The sequence below is a fragment of the Chrysemys picta genome, chromosome 2, assembly GCF_011386835.1.
Source record: "Chrysemys picta bellii isolate R12L10 chromosome 2, ASM1138683v2, whole genome shotgun sequence".
In the NCBI taxonomy this organism is placed as follows: Eukaryota; Metazoa; Chordata; order Testudines; family Emydidae; genus Chrysemys; species Chrysemys picta.
Window position 1 is genome coordinate 218,589,761 of NC_088792.1, and position 24,320 is coordinate 218,614,080.

The 24,320-nt window shown below is 42.3% G+C and overlaps 1 protein-coding gene across 4 annotated transcripts in view; it reads right to left on the reverse strand.

Annotated features, from left to right (window-relative positions):
- PRKDC (protein kinase, DNA-activated, catalytic subunit) overlaps nucleotides 1-24,320 on the reverse strand; it is a 150,068-nt gene that overhangs the window by 96,187 nt on the left and 29,561 nt on the right. For all 4 annotated transcript variants that reach the window (XR_010598017.1, XR_010598016.1, XM_005279941.5 and 1 more), the window contains exons 20-29: nucleotides 23,503-23,622; nucleotides 22,898-23,057; nucleotides 21,873-21,979; nucleotides 19,969-20,059; nucleotides 15,490-15,653; nucleotides 14,497-14,649; nucleotides 12,873-12,980; nucleotides 10,731-10,957; nucleotides 9,733-9,827; nucleotides 147-246 (exon numbers count right to left, since the gene is read on the reverse strand). Coding sequence is in view for 2 of the 4 variants with exons in the window: in XM_005279941.5 (XP_005279998.2) it covers nucleotides 147-246; nucleotides 9,733-9,827; nucleotides 10,731-10,957; nucleotides 12,873-12,980; nucleotides 14,497-14,649; nucleotides 15,490-15,653; nucleotides 19,969-20,059; nucleotides 21,873-21,979; nucleotides 22,898-23,057; nucleotides 23,503-23,622 (1,325 nt within the window). In the remaining 2 variants the exon portion in view is untranslated. The remainder of the gene's footprint in view (nucleotides 1-146; nucleotides 247-9,732; nucleotides 9,828-10,730; nucleotides 10,958-12,872; nucleotides 12,981-14,496; nucleotides 14,650-15,489; nucleotides 15,654-19,968; nucleotides 20,060-21,872; nucleotides 21,980-22,897; nucleotides 23,058-23,502; nucleotides 23,623-24,320) is intronic.

Sequence of the window (24,320 nt, forward strand, 5' to 3'; positions counted from 1 at the left end):
ACGTTTTCAGCACATGTGGGGATGCAGTTACACATTAATGGGAGTCATATGTCTAAGTCCACACCCATCACCCTACATTTTTACAAAAGCCATATGTTACAAACTCAGATGATGTATTTGGAAAGGCAAAATCTCAAACAACTGACCGTGGTATCCGCCGTTTTTCTGCCTTATTTAGGGAAGATGCTTTGTGCTTAATTATGCGCTTTAGATGATCAATGGCATCACAACATTGTTGAACTGTACCTGTTATCAAAGAGAAGGGAAGTGCTCATCAATGAATAAATGCCAATAGTTTGGCCCAGTTAACAAAGAATGGAAAATTCCTGACCCAATAATTTCCTTTCTGCTAGCTGAGTCTCTCAAAATTTTATTATGTCTGGGTAGCTGCCCTCCACTCTGCAGTTTCTGGAGATGGTTTAAAGTTACAACACTTCTCATGCTGGACATGCCCCCTTCTCCCACTTGCTGCCAGTAATTTCTAAGCTGCATAAAATTAATGGCAAGTAATTAGTAACAATAACCTCAATGCCAACTCGATAACTATTTATAACAGGCAAACAGCCTATGTGCTAATGATCTAAATGAAAAGCTTACCCTCAATAGTGAAGCCATCCAGGGTGGGTAGAACTGTGGGAGACGCTGCTGACAGAAACAAAATTACTATATAAGAAATTTTCCATTCTGCAGCCCAGCTTCTCCCACAATTCTGTTACGTCTGGGGAGCAGTGAGCAGAAGTAGGGAGGAAAAAGAAAAACAGAATGAGATAGGAAGGGAATCCCCCTTATTGAAAATTGCTCAAAGGGCATTATTATTGGGCCATCACCTGCTGCACTTTCATGCAGAAGGCAGCTTCTGCAGGCAAAAGAAAGTCCACTTTATATCGTGTCTGATAAGGTGTTAGCCAAAGACCAGATAGCCGCTCTCCATATCTCTGAGGTGGAAGCCCTTGCCCATTTGGACTACGAGGCTGCCCTGGATCTCGTGTAGCATGCCTTGATTCCTTCTGAACAGAGATGCCAGATGCCTTGTAGGCCTCAACACTGCACAGTCTGATCCATCTGACAATATATAGCTTGGAAACTCAGTCCTTGGCCACTTCGGATGGATTCTGTACACTTGATGTAAACCTTCAGTGCTCTTCTGATTTCTGAGGTGTGCCAGAAATCAGGCCCTTGACAGAATGAGTGATTAATAATCTACTCTGAAGCATGGAAAAGGGTTCACTTTGGCAAGAAATAATTCCAAAGTTCTCATTACTACTTTGTCATCATGGAACATGCAGTAAAGTTCTTGCATAGGGCTAGCAATCTGACACTCAACAAGCAGACATAATGGAGACCAGAAAAGAGGTTTTGATTGAGCGGTAGATTGCCGATATTGAAGTCAGAGGTTCAAATGGTTCAAAAGCTAAGGGAAGACTGGCCTGATCGGTTTGACTTCTCTGAGTAGTCTGGATACGTAGGGCGTTCTCTGCCAAGGACCCCAAAGACCCTGAGTATAGAACACAACAGATGGATGATACCTGGTGTGCTATGGTACTGGGTAGAAGACACTTTACCCAGACCCTTTTGGAGGAAGTCCAAAATAGCCAGAATCCCTGGATCTCTTGAGTCTAACACTGTGCTCCAGGCATCAAATGCTGAACTTGGTCCAGATACAGGAGTAAGCCTTTAACACAGAGACTCTCCTAGATAATAGCAATGTCTTGATTACTTTGGAGGACAGATCGAGTGTTGTTAATGGTCCTCTTCCAATTGTTAGTTGTAGCTGATCTGGGTCTGGATGGAGAAAATGATCTTAGAAAAAGATGTCTTGTCACAGCGGTAGCTGTAACGGTGGTTCCAGTCTCACCTCTATCAGATTGGAAAACGGGCCCCTTTAACCATTCAGGAATAAGCATTACCACCTTTGCTGGCTCCAGCTTTATTGTTCAGATCACTTTCCCTAAGAGTTGGAAGGATGGGAAGGCATATAGCAAACCTTGTGGCCATCTGTGTGACAAGGTACCTAGTCCCATGGAGTTGGGGTCTGTTTCACTGGTGAAGTATTTTGATTGCTTTGTATTCCTGAGGTTTGCAAACAAGTTGGCTGAAGGGAGACCAAATATCTGAGAAATCAAGTTGAAGACTTCAGGCACCAATCCAAGTTGTTGACTTTACGTTTAGTGAGCCGGACTGCCTTCTAGTTCATCTCTCCTTTCACATGGATCACTTTTAGGAAGGGAGAAAGCATTCTGCTCATCTCGTTACTTCCATCACTTGTGTGTGTAGCACTGGGCTCCTCGTGCCTCCTAGGTTGTTTATATATGTGATCATGGTAGTGTTGTCTGACTGAACCAGAAAGTGATTCCCCCCTAGGGGCTCTGGAACCTTTGTAGGGCTAGTTTGACCAGTCTGAGCTCCAGGAGTCTGATGCGGTGGTCACTTTCTCCTGGGCTCCAGATTCCTTGTGTAGTTTTGGGTCCCAAATGTGTTTCCCAACCCTTCAGATTGGTATTGGTTGCAAGAATCAGAGGGTCTGGAAGGCACATGGGGGAGGGCCCTTGCAGACACTCCCTGAGGCTGTCCACTATGTTAGGAAACTGAGCACTTGATCCATCATGCACCCAAAGGAGTGGTCTCATGCTTTCAGGAGGAAGACCTGGAGAATTCAGATGTACCACTTTGCCCTTGGAGTGATTCTTGTGCATGAGACCAAGATGACTGGTAGCTGAAGACACTGAGCTATAGCTGGCCTTTTGCACTCTCATAGTAGTCTCTGGAAACTGAATATAGGTGGAAAGCAACAGAGGGTCCTGTGGCACCTTTGAGACTAACAGAAGTACTGGGAGCATAAGCTTTCATGGGTAAGAACCTCACTTCTTCAGATGCAAGTCATATAGGTGAAATATAGGTGAAAAACCTCCTTAGGCAATGAATGTACCTTACTACACTATGTTTTAGACCTGTAGGTGCACATTTTCATATTTATTTTCTTATAACCCATTCTAACTTTATTCCTTTTACCTGGCATCACTTAACCTATATCCTATTGTTAATAAATTTGTCTTAATTTTACTATAAACCAATTCAATGCTGTGCTTAAAGGGAAGGGTGTACTCACCTCAGTTAATTTAATAAGCTGTGATGTGCTTTTGAGTCTTTAGGGCCGGGGTGGCCAACCTGTGGCTCCGGAGCCACATGTGGCTCTTCAGAAGTTAATATGTGGCTCCTTGTATAGGCACCGACTCCAGGGTTGGAGCTACAGGTGCCAACTTTCCAATGTGCCGGGGGAGGAGGAGTGCTCACTGCTCAACCCCTGGCTCTGCCCCCACTCCACCCCTTCCCGCGCCCTCCCCTGAGCCTGCTATGCCCTCTCTCCTCCCCCTCTGAGCCTCCTGCGTGCCACGATACAGGGAGGTGCAGGGAAGCACTGATCGGCGGGGCTGCCGGTGGGCAGGAGGTGCTGGGGGGAGCTGATGGGGAGCTGGTAACGTATTACTGTGGCTCTTTGGCAATGTACATTGGTAAATTCTGGCTCCTTCTCAGGCTGGCCACCTCTGCTTTAGAAGAACAGACCCTAACATTTCTCTGAAGTGTCTAGGAGAGTGCTGGGCATTACAGGGCACATGGTTTGGGGGAAATTTGGGACTGGGAGTATGTTGGGGTCACCTTGCTGTAACAAAGGCTAGTGGAAACCACAGTGAGGCTGCAGACAGTCTAGTACACAGACATTCAGGTTGTGACCTGCATGCTGGTAGGCTGGTTGTGAGCATCCCAGGCTGGGAGCTACAGCAGGAAAGCAATATGAGGCAATCTAGAATTAGAGGGCAACCACTCACTGGTCTGGACTGCCCTCGACCCCCATCACACCCTCCTCTGATATTTCTGAGAGGAGCAGGAACAAAAGGAGCATCTCTACCTGAAAGCAGGTTTGCATCCCTTCTGAGAGCACTCAGTGGAGGGAGAAAGGATTACTTGGATTTTGCAGCATTTTCTGCTATCTTATCGAACTTTTCTCCAAAGAAGAGAGATCTTGTGATAACTGGAATAGTCACCTTCAGCTAAGCCTGGGAAAGCTGCCTTACACTGGATCCTTAGACCAGTGCTTACGGTTGTGCTGCCTAAAACGGGGAAGAGAAGCTCAGCTTGGAGACACTGCAGCAGAGGCTTCAGGTGGCTGTGACCACCATGCTGCTCAGACCCTGAATCAAAAAGGAGGAGAGGAGGCTCAGAAGAAGAGAAAACTGCTCATCACTCCCCAAAATGGCTGAATAACTAATAAATTGGAAGGACAGGAGTAAAATGAACCACCGCTTGACTGTTGCTGCAGAGGCAGAAGATCTGGCGGCAAGCAAGAGAAAGGGGTGTGGCCAGCATGCATAGTGCTGTGAGTTCAAACCACCTACAGAAACTGCAGCATGAAGGAGAGCAGCCCAGACATAACAGAATTGTGGGAGACTCTAAGCTGCAGAAATGTGTATTTCTATCATGGGATTTCCATGAGGATTACATGCAGGATCATGCCTACTAATAATCAGGCTTTGCATTTCTATGATAATTTGCTCAGTGTCACAGAGCAAGCCTGTGAAACAGCTGGAAGTGATAGTAGAGATCACCCATCCTATGACAGGATTAAGTATACCTAGGCCATTCCTGACAGCTTTTTATCTAATCTGTTTTTAAAAACCTCAAAGAATGGAGATTCCACAACCTCCCAAGGTAACCTGCTCCAGTGCTCAATTATCCTTGAAGTTTGAAAGTCTCCCAATATCCAATGTAAATCTCCCTTGCTGCAAACTAAGCTGATAACTTCTTGTCCTACTTATAACAAATGTGTACATATGTGAAGACTTATGCCCCCCCCCCCTTCTCTAGACTAAACATTATCCTCGGAGGGAATTCTGCGCCTAAAAATTCTGTGCACAATATTTTTAAATTCTACAAAATTTATATTTTGTCAAAACATAATATAATCACATTATTTTCAGTATTTCTGGTGATTTATTTCAAAATACCTGTCAGAAAATGAGTATGTAACAATACAGACAACAAAAAAGCTTACCCCAGAAGTAGAAAGTTAAAGAAACCCCTGTGACAGCCCAGTTGCTGTTTCTGTACCCCCTGCCCTTCCAGAGCCCAGCCACCTGCACACATACCTCCCTGAGCTGCAGGGCCAGACACCTAGAAACTAGGGTTACCATATTTCAGCAAGAAAAAAAGAGGACGGGAGGAGCCCCGCCCTAGCCCCGCCCCTGCCCCTCCCACTTCCCGCCCCCCCAGAACCCCCAACCCTCCCCCCGTTCCTTGTCCCCTGACTGCCCCCTCCTGGGACCCCTGCCCCTAACTGCCCCCCAGGACTCCACTCCCTATCTAAGCCTCCCTGCCTCTTGTCCCCTGACTGCCCCAACCCTTATCCACACCCCCACCCCCAGACAGACCCCTGGGACTCCCACGCCCCATCCAACCACTCCCCACCCCCTGACAGCCCCCCCCAGAACTCCCAACCCATCTAAACCCCTCTGCTCCCTGTCCCCTGACTGCTCCGATCCATCTCCCCACCCCTGCCACCTGACAGCCCCCCCCCAGAACTCCCAAACACTCCCCCCCTGCTCCTTGTCCCCTGACTGCCCCCTCCTGGGACCCCTGCTCCTAACTGCCCTCCAGAACCCCACCCCCTACCTAAGACTCCCTGTTCCTTGTCCCCTAACTGCCCCCTCCTAAGACCCCCCCCAACTGCCCCCCAGGACCCTACCCCCTACCTGTACCCTGACTGCCCAAAACTTTCTCCACTCCCCCCAAAAAGCCCCCCCCGTTTCTTGACCTCCACCTCCAGAACCTTCCTGCCCCCTGACCTCCTTACCCTGCTGCTCAGAACAGAGTGTTGGGCTCTGTGCAGCCGAGCCGGACACGTGGCTGAGCTCCCCAGCACAACAAAACCTGGTCCCTGGCCCTGCACAACAAAACCCGGTCTGGCCCTGCACAGTGCTGCTGGACTGGGCTGCAAGGGAGCTGCTGGCTCAGAATGCAGGGCGGATCCGGCTCCTCTACAGCTGCTCCTGAGTCCAGCCCGGGACTTCCCTGCAGCCCTCCCAGCCACTCGCTCTGCTAATCCCGGACATTGTGAGTGCTTTACAAATTCCCCCCGGACGCTATTTTTAGCACACAAAAGGAGGACATGTCCGGGTAAATCCGGACGAATGGTAACCCTACTAGAAACCCTAGGGTTACCATATTTTGTGCCTCCTAATGGAGGACACTCCCGGGGCCCCGGCCCCGCCCCCGCCCCAACTCCGCCCCCTCCCAAAGTCTCCGCCCCCTCCCCTGCTTCCCGCGAACATTTAATTCGCGGGAAGCCTGAAGCAGGTAACGGGAGGGGGTGTGGGCGGGAGGAGGCGCGGCCCCGGCCGACCACCCCCGGTTCCCGGCTCCCAGCCCCGCGGGCCCGGCCCGGCTCCCCGACCCCGGCCCGGCTCCCAGCCCCGCGGGCCCGGCTCCCCGACCCCGGCCCGGCTCCCAGCCCCGCGGGACCGGCCCGGCACTGCGACCCTGGCCCCCGGCCCGGCACCATGCCCCCGGCCCCGCGACCCCGGCCCCGCACAAAGAGGCCCCGGCCGAGCCTCCCGATTTTCCCGGACATGCCCGGCTTTTGGGGATTTCCCCCCGGACGGGGATTTGAGCCCCCAAAAGTCGGACATGTCCGGGAAAATCCAGACGTATGGTAACCCTAAGAAACCCTCTCCCTCCAGACCTCAGCTGTGTCTCCCTCCCCGCCCCAGCCCAGACACCTGTACTCCCAGCGTCCAGCCACAGAGCCCCCCCAAGCCTAGACGTTCGCACCCCCTTCCCTCCCAAAGCCCAGGGATGCAAAGGGAGAAACAGCCTAATACTGGGTCCTGGGCTTGTACGGAATTTCCTGCACGCCACCTGCTTCCTTCAGGGCGTGCTGGGAACTGCAGCTGCTGGGAACCCTCTAGCTCAGTCTCCTTCCCCTCGCAGTGTCTTCTATTTGCGAGCTGGGCTCTGCTGGGTCTAGCAGCCTCTGGTGGCAGTCAGCAGGTCTGCTGCACTAATTCTACAGAGAAAAGGAAATTCTGCACAGAATATTAATTCTGTGCAAATTCTGCATTGCACAGTGGCATAGAATTCCCCCAGGAGTGTAAATACGCCCAATTCTTTCAACCTTTTCCCACAGGTCATGTTTTCTAAGGTCTTATTTATGTTGTTCCCCTCTGGACTCTCTCCAATTCATTAACTTCTTTCTCAAAACTGGACACAGCATTCCAGTTGAGGCCTCACCAATGCCGAATATAGTGGAACAATTACCTCCTATGTCTTACATACAACACTCCTGTTAATATATTCCACAATGACATTTACCTTTTTCACCACACCACCACTCTGTTGGCTCATATTCCATTTGTGATGCACTATAATTAACGCTGCAAGTTTGTCACAGCGGTCACTGATTCCATGACTTTCTGTGACCTCCGTGACTTCTGCGCGGCCAGTGCGCCTGGCTCAGGGGCAGCACCAGCCGTGCTGGGGCAGTCTCGGGATCCCAGACCCCCCACCCATCCCTCAGCAGCAAAGTTTGGGTGTGGGAGGGGGCAGGGGCACAGGATGGGGTGAGGTGGGCTCTGGGCAGCGCTTACCTGAGGGGCTACCTGGAAGTAGCGACATTCCCCTCGCTCAGCTGCTAGGTGGAGGCGTAGCCAGGCAGCTCTGCGGCAGTGCTCTTGGCAGATGCAGAGCGCTGGCTTTGCAGCTCCCATTGGTTGGGAATTGCAATCAATGGGTGCTGCAGGGGCGGTGCCTGCAGACAGAGGCAGCACACAGACCTGCCTGGCCATGCCTCCACCTAGCAGCTGAACGAGGGGGATGTCGCCGCTTCTGGGAAGCCCCCCAGGTAAGCAATGCCCAGAGCCTGCCTCACCCTGTCCCATACCCCAACCCCCTCCCACACCCCAAAAACTCTGCTGCTGCAGAGGGGGGAGGCGCAGTGCTAGGTAGGGAGCCTGCCAGCCCTGCCAAACCACCCCCCCCCCTGCACCAGCGGGGGTCCCAGGCCGCCGCCCATGCCCACTCAGCACCAGTGGGAGTCCTGCGCCACATGCTACCACCCACAGTCTCCCAGCACCAGCAGGAGGCCTGGGCTGTGCGCTGCCACCCTCCCCAGCACCCTTGGGGCCCCCAGACAGTCCCCCCCCCCCCCCCCAAGTTTTATTCACTGGTATTTTTAGTAAAAGTCATGGACAGGTCACAGGTCGTGAATTTTTGTTTACTGCCCGTTACCTGTTCATGACTTTTACTAAAAATACCTATGTCTAAAACGGAGCCTTAACTATAACCGCCAGATCATTTTCTGCAGTACTGCCACATAGCTTGTTATTCCCCATTTTATATTTGTATATTTTATATTTCCTCCCTAAGTTTAGTACTTTGTACTTGTTTTTATTAAATTTCATTTTACTGATTTCAGACCAATTCTCCAATTTGTCAAGGATTTGACCAATCCTGTCCTCCAAAGTGCTTGCAACCCTTCCCAGCTTGGTTTCATCCATTAATTTTATAAACATACTCTATACTCCATCATCCAAGTCGCTAATGAGAGTGTTGAATAGTACCAGACCTAAGACATAACCCTGCAGGACTCCACTTGATAGGTCCTCCCAGTATGACAGCAAACCATTGATAACTACTCTTAGTATGTTCTCTCAACCAGTTGTGCAACCACCTTACAGTTATTTCATCTAGGCCACATTTCCTTAGTTTACTTATAAGAATGTCATATAGGACAGTGTCAAAAGCCTTACTGAAGTCCAGATATAACTTAGAGAATTTTTCACTTGACCACAGCTCAAAGAGCCGGGAAGCAATACATCTACTATAAACCCCCCAGTTACTACATAACCTGACTCCCAGGCCTCTGCCACAAAATCGTCTTTCCTACCTCCTGTATACATCATTTAGAGAGAATTTATTTGGCATATATGACCCAACTCACACAACAAAGGAGCTCATTCTTTTCCATATGAACATTCCCGTGGCCACTCCCACTAAAATATCACACCCAAAAACTTTTTCTTTGAAAGAAATAAAGAAAGATTTGTAAACAAGGTTTTGGTTTTACATTTTAACCATTATTAGTTGGCAAAGGGCTACTGGAAAAAAGGCAAATAAATATAATATTATAGGTTATTATTTAATATTGGGGAAGAGGTCATGAACTATTCACACAATTTCCATTCCCAGAACCAAATGGGGGAGTATAAAAGGGCTTGTTGCTGCTAAGTAGGTGGAGCCCTCTCCATCAACGCAGAAAAATATGTTTTTTGAGCTCCATATTTGTTACAAAATACCCTTTAAACTCTAAAAACCATTGGGCTCCATTTTTACTTTGTGTAACTGTGGGACTAGGAGTTATAGGTCAGAAGCATCACTCAGCTTTTTGAAGTTTTGCTGTAAAACATCTGTAAAACTCAGATTTATTTTACATACAGATATAAAAATCCCACACATTTAAGAAATTTGCACAGAAATGTCAGTAAGTCAGAAACCCAATTTAATGAGGAGCACTGAGAACGGAAAATAATTGATCCTCTGGTAAGAAGGGAACTGCACTGTAGTTTACCTACAACTTCGAAGTCATGGTTTGGCTTACTTAAGATTGTTTCATTAGCCATCTAAAAGGATGAGAGACAGGATGATTTATTCGTTCCATTTCACAATAAATCAGTTTCAACTCACCTAGTGACTTCTCATCTGTATGGGTCAACGCCAGACTTTCCAAATACACAACCAATACTTCAAACACAAATTGCTCTACTAGAGAATTTTCTTCCCTATAAAATCATGAACAGAGCAAATATGCTAAGAAACATGAATAGGAGTAGCAATAGACACGTGAATATGAAACTCAAATATGAAATTTAGAAATAAGTTAAACAATATAGTGCCACATTTCAAATCAACAAAGAAATAGCCTATGCTTCTTAACTCAAACTGCAAAAATATTTTAGAAGAACAGGAGTACTTGTGGCACCTTAGAAACTAACAAATTTATTAGAGCATAAGCTTTCGTGGACTACAGCCCACGACTACATGTCTTACCAACCTTGAGAGGCCAATTAATTAAGAGAAAACTCCCACCTGTTTATGCTCTCTGTATGTGTGTATATATATCTCCTCAATATATGTTCCATTCTATATGCATCCGAAGAAGTGGGCTGTAGTCCACGAAAGCTTATGCTCTAATAAATTTGTTAGTCTCTAAGGTGCCACAAGTACTCCTGTTCTTCTTTTTGCAGATACAGACTAACACGGCTGCTACTCTGAAAAATATTTTAGACCATTATCAGCAAAAGAGAAAAATTACCTAGCCATCATTAAAAGTGGTACTTTAAAAAACAAAAACAAAACAAAACAAAAAAAAACACACTTATCTATTAACAACTTATTCTTATCTGGCTTTGGGATGGAAATTCACCATCTCAGCCTCACTGCTTTCCATGCCCCATAGAACCCAAATATTTAGGCTCTCTGTGAGTGAAGTGAATTTCACTCACAATATATAGTCTGAAGAGGTCCATTGATACAGCTTCTTTACATATTAATGGTCAGCATCAAGCAACATCAGTGTAAGTGGATAGAAACCTGGGTTCTCTTCTCAAAATGTCTCTCTCCTCTAGTATATTAACATTGTTTATTTTACTCTAGCTTAGCTACTGTTCAAGTTTTCGGCTCACCTAAATTCTCTATAGATGTTGTTAAAAGCAAGCGCTGCTCCCAGCCTCTTCAAAGCATTAGGGTGAAGCGCAAGGCTGTACAGTCGCTTGAAGAGTGACTTGGTGTTCACTGGACTTTTCTCCTGTTGTTGCGGCGTTGTCTGCTTAATGGACCATTTCATAAATTCTCTAACACACTGACCACAGAAGTCTCTCAAAGAGCTGTCAACAGGATCCACTATCCCATCCTGAAATTAAGGGCAGACTGTTTCATTACAAGAAGTATAAGCTTCAAGGCTAGCATCGCTGTGGTTTTCTACTTCATACAAAAGTAGGTTTCTCCCTCCCCGTTACAGGCCTACTTTCACTCTAGTGCCCAGATGAAAGGAGTCAACACCTGCAATATGTGAGAGACAGAATAATGTAATGTATAAAGTGAAGTACTGGACAGAATAAATGTCTGGGGAAAAAACTCCAACAATATTCCAAGGTAGAGGGAAAAATCTATGCCACTTGTTAGACTCTGTCTTATATTAAGAGCAGCAAAAAGAGTCCTGTGGCACCTTATAGAGGACTCTTTGCTGCTTTTACAGATCCAGACCAACACGGCTACCCCTTTGATACTCTTATATTAAGGTTTATGTATTTATTAAGAAGTGCTCAGATACTATGGTAACAGGCATCTGATAAGAACCTAGAAAAATTAGATTAGACAGTCAGAACAAGTTTTTAAACTTGGTGCTGTCAGAGGTTTGCTGTATGACTTTGGGCAAGTTAACTTCCAAGCCTCAGTCTTCCCATCTTTACAAAGGGGACAATATTTATCAGAGCCATCTCGTAGGGGAGATGAGATCTATTCAATTAATGTTTGTGAAGGGATTTGAGAACCTCAGGTATAAGTGCTAAATATCATGTATTATTCCAACGGACATAAATATAAGAAAAAGCATAAAGAAAAAATAATTCACAGTATAAATGGCTCAAAAAATAAATAAATAAAAGGTTTGCGCACGGAGGGGGTGGGGAGGAGAAAATTGGTGCATGTAAGTAAGCTTTTAGATTAAAAGTAAAATTCCTTACTGAAGTCATCCAGACACAATACCCTTTGCCCAGTCTAAAAACTGATTTCCTGCATTAAGGCAGTACTTCACAGATCATCTACGAAGGGAAAGGAGGTTGGTCCCCTTTTTTATCTTTACAATATATAAAGGCATCTGGAATTTTGTTTGTTTGGGGTGAAAATAACTAAGATTTTTTTTCTGCTTGTAGTTTCTATTTGAAATTCAGAGTCTTGTCTACCCATTTCCCCCCTGGAAGTTTATGAACAACTGGAGAACTAGTACAATGACATCACAGTATTAATGAAGTGTATCTTACGAGCCTAATGGAAGAAGGATATTTAACCCGACTATTTCTGGGTGGTATTTTTGTTTAATACCTATTTCAACTGAATACCCAACAAATAGGAGAAAAAGTTCTTTTGGTTAACAATTCCATTCACCTGACCACTGTGATAACTTTTAGTTGATCAGTATGGTGCAAAAAGTAATTAAACTTTTGCCTGAATAACAGCTGCAGAAAACTTTCACACAGTCTCTACAAAATGGTATTTTAGTACTTTTCATGATCAGTGTGTACAAGAAAGGATAGCTAGGATCTTTCTAAGAGTCACAAAATGCTTGCTAATTTTCAAGATACTTGACTTATTTAGAAATTGTCAAGTGCAAAAAAAGATGAAGGATTCACAGGAGTATAAAGCCCAACATAAAAGTAAGTACACCTCTACCCCAATATAACGCTGTCCTCGGGAGCCAAAAAAATCTTGCCGCATTATAGGTGAAACCACGTTATATCAAACTTGCTTTGATCTGCCGGAGCATGCAGCCCTGCCCCCCCGGAGCACTGCTTTACTGTTATATCCAAATTCTTGTTATATCAGATTGCGTTATATCGGGGTAGAGGTGTAATAATTAATAAAGATGGCCTACGGAAGAAAGTAATACATTGGATTTCTTTTTACATGAGAAGGTGGTCTGTAAAATGTGTATATTTGTTGTTAGAGTTCCTTTAGCAGATCATACTTTACTTTTTAAAAGACATCACACAAGAATAATAAATAAAACAACAACAATAATAATAATAAGAGAAAAACCAACTTCCTACCAGAATAGCTTCCAGCAATGCTACTGTGTCCTGACTTTCAAATTTTTTGTTGTTGGTGAACCAGTGAATCAATTCCATGACTAGAAGCTTATACAACTGCCTTGTTACCTGAAGAGATGAAAACCACCACCCACTAGGTTAAAATATATATTTATATTCTAGTTTGTTTTCATTTGACAATGAAAAAAACAACATTTTAAAAAAAAAAGAGGAGTCTGTAAAGTGAATGAGTGAAAAGCCAATAACTTCATAATTATAGGTACACATATCCAACAGCAAGGATAAAAGCAGCATTTGACTTGGAATCATCTAGACTCTGTTTTCCCTTTTCAGGTCCTCAAAGCCAAGAGCTCACCAAGCTCATTCTCACTCACATAGTGACATCACACACCACAACCTTCTAGTTAACACTGGTGCATACAACCAGCCTTTGAAAGGAAGGCAGGTAGAAAGAGCAGTTTATCTGGTTTTTAAACCAGACTCAGTTTGGGGTTTTTTTAGCATCTTTTTACCCTTACTATTTATTTAACATGTTGTTGGATTTTAACACTCTTACTTGAATGTCAAATATTACCAAATATTGACATCTTGACAGAAAAGAGCATTTAAAGAACTTAAAATGTGCCAAATTCAACCTTGATGTAATTACTGTAGATCAATGTCTGCAAAGAGGGTTTTACTTCAATTGGTATAGTCATTTCCTACATATTTTTCAAAATGCAAAGTCTATTTGATCTCAAAATAGAGAAAACGTCACACTGAGGACGCCATATGGGCCCCACGCATACTAACTTCAGACTTGCATAGCTGTAATTGGACACATCACCACTGACTTCAATGCAGCTGTACCCACATTTACACCAGCAATTGGTTAGACTTAATGTCTAATCTTTTTATTTTGGTGCACTGGAAGAGAAACTCAGCTGGTGGGTCTGAAGACATAATTCCTTTATAGGATGAAACATTTCAGAATCTGAAAAACCTTATATTTTCAGTTATTTTAATCTCTGTGTGACTCAGCTTCCCCATCTGTAAAAATGAGGATGATAATACCTTCCTCCAAGGGATGTGAGGGTTAATATGCTTTGAGATCTTTGGCTGGAAGATGTTATAGAAGCATACAGAATTATGTATATCACCATCGCCAGATATCAAATATCACAAATTGCGCCTCATGTATTTTTTCTTTGGAGCATGGCAGCTGTACATTAACTCTGTATTTGGAATGATTAATTCCCCTCTCCCAAAATTAACTTATTTTGCTATAGAAATCAAGAAGTCATACTTTGGAAAAAACTCTTAGAATACATCAGAGAAGACTGTTCCTTTAATTATACTCCTGTGAATTAATCTGCATTGCAGTCCATCACTGGACTTTTCTAGGAGGTTTCTGTCTTCCACTTTGGAAGCCTGGGGAATAAGGATCTCAGTAAACAAAAGTATTTATTAAATAAATAAATAAATAAAGCAAGCAAGCAAGCAAGCGCCATAATATTTTATATCATGTAATAAATGTATTCCAAAGTTTAGATGCTTTTAACTAAAGCTAAAAAGGAATTTTCTAAGATATAACAGTACAAAGTGTGAGCTTCAGTAGGAGGCATAAACAAATAAATGTATTTACCTGGTCTACATCGCAGGCAAGCCGAAGCAGTACAGGAAACATTCGTTTATACAGCTGATACATGGGTGGGGAACCTGGAGGTCCATCTGGCATTTGAGATGCTGTCCCCAACATGTACATAACTATGCTATGCAAGAGCTCACATGCTGCAACCTGCAATAAAGGTTTGATCAGCCTTTTTTGTTATGTACCAGTTACTTACACAAGCAAGGAATGGGGGCAGAGGAAATTACTGTCACTAATAAATGCTAATGAACTGGTTTTGATCCATACTGCATCCTCATACTAGCAACAAATATTGCACTAAGTACTTCAATACTGTGCTCACAAAGTATTTCAGAGACTAATCCAGTTTTTAATAGCAAGTTATTGCCCCCCATTTCATTGTGCACAATTGGGGTTTTGGGGATGTTTTTGTAAAAGATACATTATAAGAATTATTTTGGGGAAGTTCTACGGCCTGTGTGTTATACAGGAGGCCAGGCTAAAATTATCACAACAGTCCCTTCTGGCCTTGGAATTTATGAACTGGAGAAAACACATTACTGAAAACCATTCATAGCCATACATTGCTGGATTCCTACTGGCCTCGTCTTTCTTTGAAAAACATGATCCCAACCCAGCAAAGAACTTAAGCATGTCCTTAATTACTTTCCTGCATTGGGGCCAAGAAAGAGGGAAAATACAAGCTTGCATGCTATGCCAGGGAAGGAGGCCAGATAACACAAAAGAAAGCCATCTTAAACCCTCATTTTCACTACAAGTTTAACCATGGAAGCACATGGCTGTACAGTACAGTTCAAAGGATCTATGTTCTATAACTTCTTAGTTTGTAGCGTGGAGAGCAACTCGATTATAGAGCTGCATCAACGATCCATGGTACAGTCTAGGATTTAGTCAAAAACAGAAGTGTCTTCACAAAGGAAGTAGATTTTTTACAAGCATTAGCTGACAATTATTTAATAATGAAAACAAACACAAAAATGGCAATACTTTAGTCTGCCTGTCGCTAGCAGATAGAGCTAATTCAGTCACACGAGGCAAGAACAAATCCAGGTAGATGACTGGTTTCATGTCTGCAAAGGGTACAGCAAAGCTCAGGTGCTTCTCAGTGTCCCAGGACACAAATTTCTTCATCATCTCTTCTGTAGAAGCAGCTAGTATAATAGGAAGAAAGCAAAACAAAAATAATCTTTATGCTATGCAACTAACCAGATAATAAAATCAAACACAAGTCATAAAGAACTGAGATTTTCAGGCACTTTGATAGAGTTGTTTGACTAACCCCTCCAACTTCAAACAAGGGGTGCATCACAATACCTAGCTAATCAAGGTACTTGTCAGAATAATAGTGGTCTCACTTTCACAGAAAAACAGCTCCACTGTCACTTGGAGAAAGAGTAATTGCTGTCAACTTTTCACAAGACAGCATTACTATCCAACTCCAACAGAGGTAATTTCAGAGTAGTTTATAAATTTGGAACATATTGGAGCATGCTTGTTTCAGAACACTTCTCTCAAAAGTCCAATATGGATTTTTTTGGTCTGCTACTGTTACAAGCAACACTTAGAGGTGGGATTCTACAAATGGATCCAGACAGGCAGACCGTTGGAAATCCACAGAAACTCACTAAATTTCAAACCGACTCAGTGCGAGTATAGAGTCTAAACATGTGGACTCAGTTACAAGATATGACCCTAAAATGTCTACAACTAAAAGAGAAAATGATAGTTAACCTGGGGAGTGGAAGGGGTAAATGGGAGGGGGCAAAAACTGAGTCCGACTTCACTTTGTACAGTCAGTTTCACAGTTTTCCATGAATAATCATCAAAAGGACCAATCCCATGTATAAAGTGAAGTATATGTGTAAGGCTTTGCATGATTGGGAGCTAAGTGACCTTTTTGGGTATGTCTCTAGATTTTAGTCAAGAGGAAAGGATGGAAGAGGATAATGTAAGGGCCAGATCAGACCAGAAACATTCACATAAAAAAGAATCGGACACATCAGAAAAGGGCAGACAAATAAACAGTGACAAGTTTTTAAAGTGCTTGTACGCAAATGCTAGAAGTCTAAATGATAAGATGGGTGAACTAGAGTGCCTCGTGATGAAGGAGGATATTGATATAATAGGCATCACAGAAACCTGGTGGACTGAGGACAATCAATGGGACACAATCATTCCGGGGTACAAAATATATCAGAAGGACAGAACAGGTCGTGCGGGGGGCGGGGGAGTTGCACTATATGTGAAAGAAAATGTAGAATCAAATGAAGTAAAAATCTTAAGTGAATCCACATGTTCCATAGAATCTCTATGGATAGACATTTCATGCTCTAATAAGAATATAACATTAGGGATCTATTATTGACCACCTGACCAGGACAGCGATAGTGACAATGAAATGCTAAGGGAAATTAGAGAGGCTACCAAAATTAAGAACTCAATAATAGTGGGGAATTTCAATTATCCCCACATTGACTGGGAACATGTCACCTCAGGACGAAATGCAGAGACAAAATTTCTTGATACTTTAAATGACTGCTTCTTGGAGCAGCTGGTATGGGAACCCACAAGGGGAGAGGCAACTCTCGATTTAGTCCTGAGTGGAGCGCAGGAGCTGGCCCAAGAGGTAACTATAACAGGACCGCTTGGAAATAGTGACCATAATATAATATTTAACATCCCTGTGGTGGGAAGAACATCAACAGCCCAATGCTGCAGCATTTAATTTCAAAAAGGGGAACTATGCAAAAATGCGGGGGTTAGTTAAACAGAAATTAAAAGGTACAGTGACTAAAGTGCATGGACGCTTTTCAAAGACACCATAATAGAGGCCCAACTTAAATGTATACCCCAAATTAAGAAACACAGTAAAGAACTAAAAAAAGAGCCACCGTGGTTTAACAACCATGTAAAAGAAGCAGTGAGAGATAAAAAGGCATCTTTTAAAAAGTGGAAGTCAAATCCTAGTGAGGTAAATAGAAAGGAGCATAAACACTGCCAAATTAAGTGTAAAAATGTAATAAGAAAAGCCAAAGAGGAGTTTGAAGAACGGCTAGCCAAAAACTCCAAAGGTAGTAACAAAATGTTTTTTAAGCACATCAGAAGCAGGAGGCCTCCTAAACAACCAGTGGGGCCTCTGGATGATCGAGATACAAAAGGAGCGCTTAAAGATGATAAAGTCATTGCAGAGAAACTAAATGGATTCTTTGCTTCAGTCTTCACGGCTGAGGATGTTACGGAGAGTCCCAAACCTGAGCCGGCTTTTGTAGGTGACAAATCTGAGGAATTGTCACAGATTGAAGTGTGACTAGAGGAGGTTTTGGAATTAATTGATAAACTTAACATTAACAAGTCACCGGGACCAGATGGCATTCACCCAAGAGTTCTGAAAGAACTCAAACGTGAAGTTGCAGAACTATTAACTATGGTTTATAACCCTGTCCTTTAAATCGGCTTCTGTACCCAATGACTGGAAGATCGCTAATGTAACGCCAATATTTAAAAAGGGCTCTAGAGGTGATCCCGGCAATTACAGACCAGTAAGTCTAACGTCAGTACCGGGCAAATTAGTTGAAACAATAGTAAAGAATAAAATTGCCAGACACATAGAAGAACATAAATTGTTGGGCAAAAGTCAACATGGTTTCTCTAACGGGAAATCGTGTCTTGCTAATCTAGTAGAGTTCTCTGAAGGGGTCAACAAACATGTGGACAAGGGGGAATCCAGCAGACATAGTGTACTTAGATTTCCAGAAAGCCTTTGACAAGGTCCCTCACCAAAGGCTTGTATGTAAATTAAGTTGTCATGGGATAAAAGGGAAGGTCCTTTCATAGATTGAGAACTGGTTAAAAGACAGGGAACAAAGGGTAGGAATAAATGGTAAATTCTCAGAATGGAGAGGGGTAACTAGATGTGTTCCCCAAGGGTCAGTCCTAGGACCAATCCAATTCAACTTATTCATAAATGATCTGGAGAAAGGAAAAAAAGTGAGATGGCAAAGTTTGCAGATGATACTAAACTGCTCAAGATAATTAAGACCAAAGCAGACTGTGAAAAACTTCAAAAAAAATCTCACAAAACTAAGTGATTGGGTGACAAAATGGCAAATGAAATTTAATGTGGATAAACGTAAAGTAATGCACATTGGAAAAAATAACCCCAACTATACATATAATATGATGGGGGCTAATTTAGCTACAACAAGTCAGGAAAAAGATCTTGTAGTCATCGTGGATAGTTCGCTGAAGACGTCCACGCAGTGTGCAGCGGTGGTCAAAAAAGCAAACAGGATGTTAGAAATCATTAAAAAGGGGATAGAGAATAAGACGGAGAGTATCTTATTGCCCTTATATAAATCAATGGTACGCCCACATCTTGAATACTGCGTACAGATGTGGTCTCCTCATCTCAAAAAAGATATACTGGCATTAGAAAAGGTTCAGAGAAGGGCAACTAAAATGATTAGGGGTTTGGAACGGGTCCCATACAAGGAGAGATTAAAGAGGCTAGGACTTTTCAGCTTGGAAAAGAGGAGACTAAGGGGGGATATGATAGAGGTATATAAAATCATGAGTGATGTGGAGAAAGTAAATAAGGAAAAGTTATTTACTTGTTCCCATAATACAAGAACTAGGGGCCACCAAATGATATTAATGGGCAGCAGGTTTAAAACAAATAAAAGGAAGTTCTATTTCACACTGTCAACTTGTGGAACTCCTTGCCCGAGGAGGTTGAGAAGGCTAGGACTATAACAGCGTTTAAAAGAGAACTGGATAAATTCATGGAGGTTAAGTCTATTAATGGCTATTAGCCAGGATGGGTAAGGAATGGTGTCCCTAGCCTCTGTTTGTCAGAGGGTGGAGATGGATGGCAGGAGAGAGATCACTTGATCATTACCTGTTAGGTTCACTCCCTCTGGGGCACCTGGCATTGGCCACTGTTGGTAGACAGGATACTGGGCTAGATGGACCTTTGGTCTGACCCAGTACAGCCATTCTTATGTCTACACTGCAAGCTGAGAGGTGTAAGTCCCAGCTCAGATAGCCATAAATGCACTAGCTCTGCTCAAGCTAATGTATTAAAAATACCAACATGGCCATGGTGGCTCGAGCTAGCCACCAAATACAGCCCTGACTGAGGTCCTAGATACATACTCGGGTGGCTAGCCCAAGCCACCACCTCTACTGCCGCAATCACACTGCTATTTTTAGCATGCTAGTTTGAGCAGAGATCATGCATGTATGTCTACTCAAGCTGGGAACTGCACCTCACTTATTGTTCCAGAGTAGATTTTACTTTGTTCTTGTGAACTGGAAAGCTTAACAAAATGGAACCAGCCTACTAAAATAGTTTTTATTTGGTAAGGTCACATTATTTCATAAAAGGATAACATTTATGAACCTGCACTTAAAGTCAGTTGTAAATGAGAGAGAGCATAAAAGTGTTTAATATTTTTGGACACTCACCTGTAAGTAAATTTCGATTGATCTGCCCTCCCAAAGATCCAAGAAGCCGTACCACTCTAGTTCTTACAGCTTCCAAGGACAGATTATCTTCCTGGATAATTCAGGATATCATTAGAAAAGTGAAGACAGTGGGGCTACTCATGCATGTGTGTAACTTTACAAATATAAGTGGATACAGGATTCAGGTTTTAATTATAAGATTCCTGTCCACAAAGTTAAAACCGTTTCGGGGGGAGGGGAATTCTTGACTCAGTAACAGACACAGAGAAGCACTGGAAAACATTTTTATCTGGCTCCATATGCAGTTCCTCTCCCTATTAGATTTATTCTGAAGACATCAAAACAGTCACCATATTTTGCAACACTTCAGTGGCAATTTCTGCAGAAATGGTAAAATAATTTTGTGACACGTGTGTCCCCATTCTGCACAGGAATATCACATGCCTACAGAATACATTGATGGGTGCAGAATTTCACAAAATCAAAACACTTAAGGTAAATATTTCTTTTAAAATAGGGGCTTAAAGTTAGGCTCCTAAATCCATATTTAGGCATATGCTTGATTTTGAGAAGTGCTGAGTACCCAACAGCCAACAATGACGTAAATTCATTTAATGTATAAACTAACTGGCTTAGTTCATAAACTACTGGATTTGACACAGTCTGCACAAATAGAAAGGCAAAGCGGATGAGGGAATATCTTTTATTGGACCAACTTCTGTTGGTGAGCGACCAGCTTTCAAGTGACACAGAGAATAATAAAACATATTACCTCATACACCTTGTCTCTCTAATACCCTGGGACTGACACGGTTACAACAGTGCATACACAACTAGGATTAGCTATTGTGTACATGCTTAAAACGGTCTCCTTCCAGGTAGTTTATACATTAAGTTACACAAATTAAATTACACATAAATTAAACTATGCCACTGTTTTCTAAAGTGAGAGAAAAATCCCTGGGTTGGATAAGTGATATGCCTGACTTTCATGAGTTTCAATTAAGTTTTGGATAGGATACAAAATAAATATCCATAAAGTACCATTCAGAACCACTGTAAAACCAGATTCTGATTTTAGTGTGGCTTGAGTACCAGTCAGAAAAATATCAGATACGTCTTATGAGCAAGGCGTCATGTACTCTGCAGCAAACTGGATGTAAATTATCAGCAGCCTGGTGGCTGTTCTGGAAATTCGGAAGTAGTTTTAGGTAAATTTTTATTATGTAGGGTTTTTTTTATTATTTTACTGAAATACATAACGTTAAGCACCACAATCAATTACCTAACCCCTGGATTATTCGTGTGACTTTCAATTCCAATTATTTCATACTGTTGCACATTTTCAATATGCCACAGATTATCAAGTTTATGTTTCAGAGTTAATATCTCATTGAGATGAGCGGGACAGTTCACCTCTCAGTGCTACTGTTTCTGGTTGTCCGCAAATTTAGGAAGACAACTCTGCATCAATTTGTACCCAAGATTTACTCTGCAATCGTACAGGCCAGAAACATATTTTAAAAAATAACAGCTTAAATTCTTGAGCCCAATTCTGTGGCAAGAAGTGATTTCCACAATCAAGGGATCCACAGGGCCCTGTTCACAAGCCTATATGTGCAGCATCTGATTTTGGAAGGCATCTCACAAACATCAGTTTATTCAATATTTCAGTCAGGCCTCATATTATATACAAGAAAAAAAAATACATGAAACGTCGCTAAGAAAAATAAGAGAATTCATGGTTATATGCAGTAACTGCCAGCAAATAATGCACTCTGATTAAGATATACACAGTGTATTTTCACATCTACTTCTGAAAAGGTATAATACTCTTTGGTTTTGAAAGCTGAGCAGAACAGAAATGTTAATGTCAGTTTCAATAGAGAAAGGGAAGGATTTACCAATGAAAGGGTCTTTGCTTTTTTCAGACGTTGTATCACAACTTTGTTAAATCCTTTCTGGGCGGCACGAGAAAGCTTCCTCACTTCCCAATTATTCTGGGATTCATCTGATCAACAAGAAGCAGCTTATTAATGCCCACATACTGTACTCACCCACCCTCAAATCCTACTGAATTTATTCTGTTAAAAGTGATTTTGCAAAAATTAAGTTTCCTTTTCAGATATCAGACATGGAAAAACTCTTCATGTTACGGAAACAACTTAAGCTGACTCAAAGGAAACTTAACACCAGAAAGGAGACAATGGGACTATTGTCATCAAGCATTGAGAGCGTGGGTGAGCTGAAGACAGGATTTGCTTGAACTTGTGAGGTGCAGAGAGAAGGGCAATAGCCATTTTCTGTAACAGAAATCCCCACCCCCACCAAGCAATTTACAGGGTGGCACAAGATTGGCCATGAAGAGGCCCTGCTAATTTTTCAGAAATTATTATTGCACCACAGCTAATTGGGGTGTCAGTAGAGGTAAAATATCACCATCCAATATGGGCCTTTTACTTGGGCTACGAGCACTGAAAAAGCCAGTTATTACAGCTGGAACTGAAGACCAGATAACTGGGGTTACGACCCACTCACGTGTGCACAGAACTCCCACTAACATCACAACTTACCACAATATACTAGGGATAATACAGTAGTTATTGTCCTGTTAGCTACTGCTGAAAACAATCTGAAGGATGGCACATACAAATTGATACCATTTGCTATTGTTGGGATTCTACTTGCAGCAGTCACTAATATCTCTCACTTAAAAAAAAAAAAAAAAAAAAAAAAAAAAAAAAAAGCACAATTCTTGGTTGTAGATGACTCTCTTAATATTCCACATGCAAGAGTTTCTACAATAAGCTGCAAGTATCCTACATCCGCACTCTCAGGCTCTACTGAATTAGTTATACTTGAATATATTAAAGCTTGCAAATGTCCCCACCTCTTTATTTCTACACTATCAATGTTTTCTACTACATACCTGCCGATCCAGTGGTTTTCAAATAGCCATCAAAGAGAGGCAGGACATCCTTGTAGTAAGGCTGCATTATATGTTTGGGAATGTAAGCTGACCAGTCTTCCAGGGCATCCAGCCCCTCATCAGCCATTGGGGTATAGCTGAGGCCCAGCTTAAATGCATTCTACATATTAAACCAACAAAGCTATTAAATATTTTGGGAAATACTAAGATTTAAAGAAAAGATAGCTTTATGAGTAAATTATAACACAATAAATTATAATTTCCTTTTATATCTTTAGTTCCCTAACAGCTGACATGCTAATGTACCAAACATTTATTTTACTACATTACAACATTGGAACACCTTTGCATGATCAGGACCTTCAAGTGGAGCTGCAAACATCACATTGTAGCCATACAAATTTACCAGCTCTCACAAAAAGTCGGATCATTGACCCTTTTATCAATGGTGATGTTAGTGCAAAAGTGAAAGATTTCTTACCTATCCGTACAAAAAAAACAAAACAAAACAAAACAAAAAACATATACAATTACAAAATTTTGCAAGAGTGATTTTAAAAACAAAAGCCAACAAAGAATGTTAACTGTACATCAGACTGACCCACCTGCAATGCAGGAATGTATGCTTTGATATCAAGCATGATGATGTCATGTGGTAAGGAGAGTACAAAGGTCAGACATGATGCTAACAACTCGTCTTTGTACTGTTTCATTTTTGCTGTTACCTAAAATTCAGAAATGTAACAAACAATAATAATTGAGCAGATCACTTGTTTAGTTGGTAAAACAAAACTTTAAAGGATCTTGAAAGTGTTGGCTGTATCACTATATGTTGCTATATAATTCATAGAACACAGGAATCTTGTTTACTGATTAGAACATAAAGGGTAGGATAAAAGAAATTAATAGCAGCTCAGAAAATATCTTGAGAGTAAAAGTTGTACTTAAGAGTTGGTATTTTAGGTACTGTAGACTCAGCCAAAACCTTTAAACCCCACTGGAAGAGAGGGTTTTGTGAGGTTTCGTGGTTTTGGTATGATTTCAGTTCAAAGAGTAAATTAAGAAACTAGTTCTAATGAGGGGCTGTACTGACATCACACGTTTAAGTGTTTTTCTTTTTAAATACTTCACTCTTATCCCATACTACAAAAAAGTCATATCAATACTATGACTGCATATCATATCAACAGTAATAGGATGATTTGTCTGCTGCTTAACTTAAACTGATTGTAGTCAGGAGATAAGTTCAAGGACAGTGCTTGCTCTTAATATTGTTAAACTTGTCTCCTAAACCAAACTCTAGGACCAAAGATTATATTTTAACTATGGAATTTGCTTCCTCCGTTGGTCCTACAAAGCCTAACTTACTGTATACATAAACATACTACAAAGCCTATGTATTCACATAGTTTTCTCCCAGGTG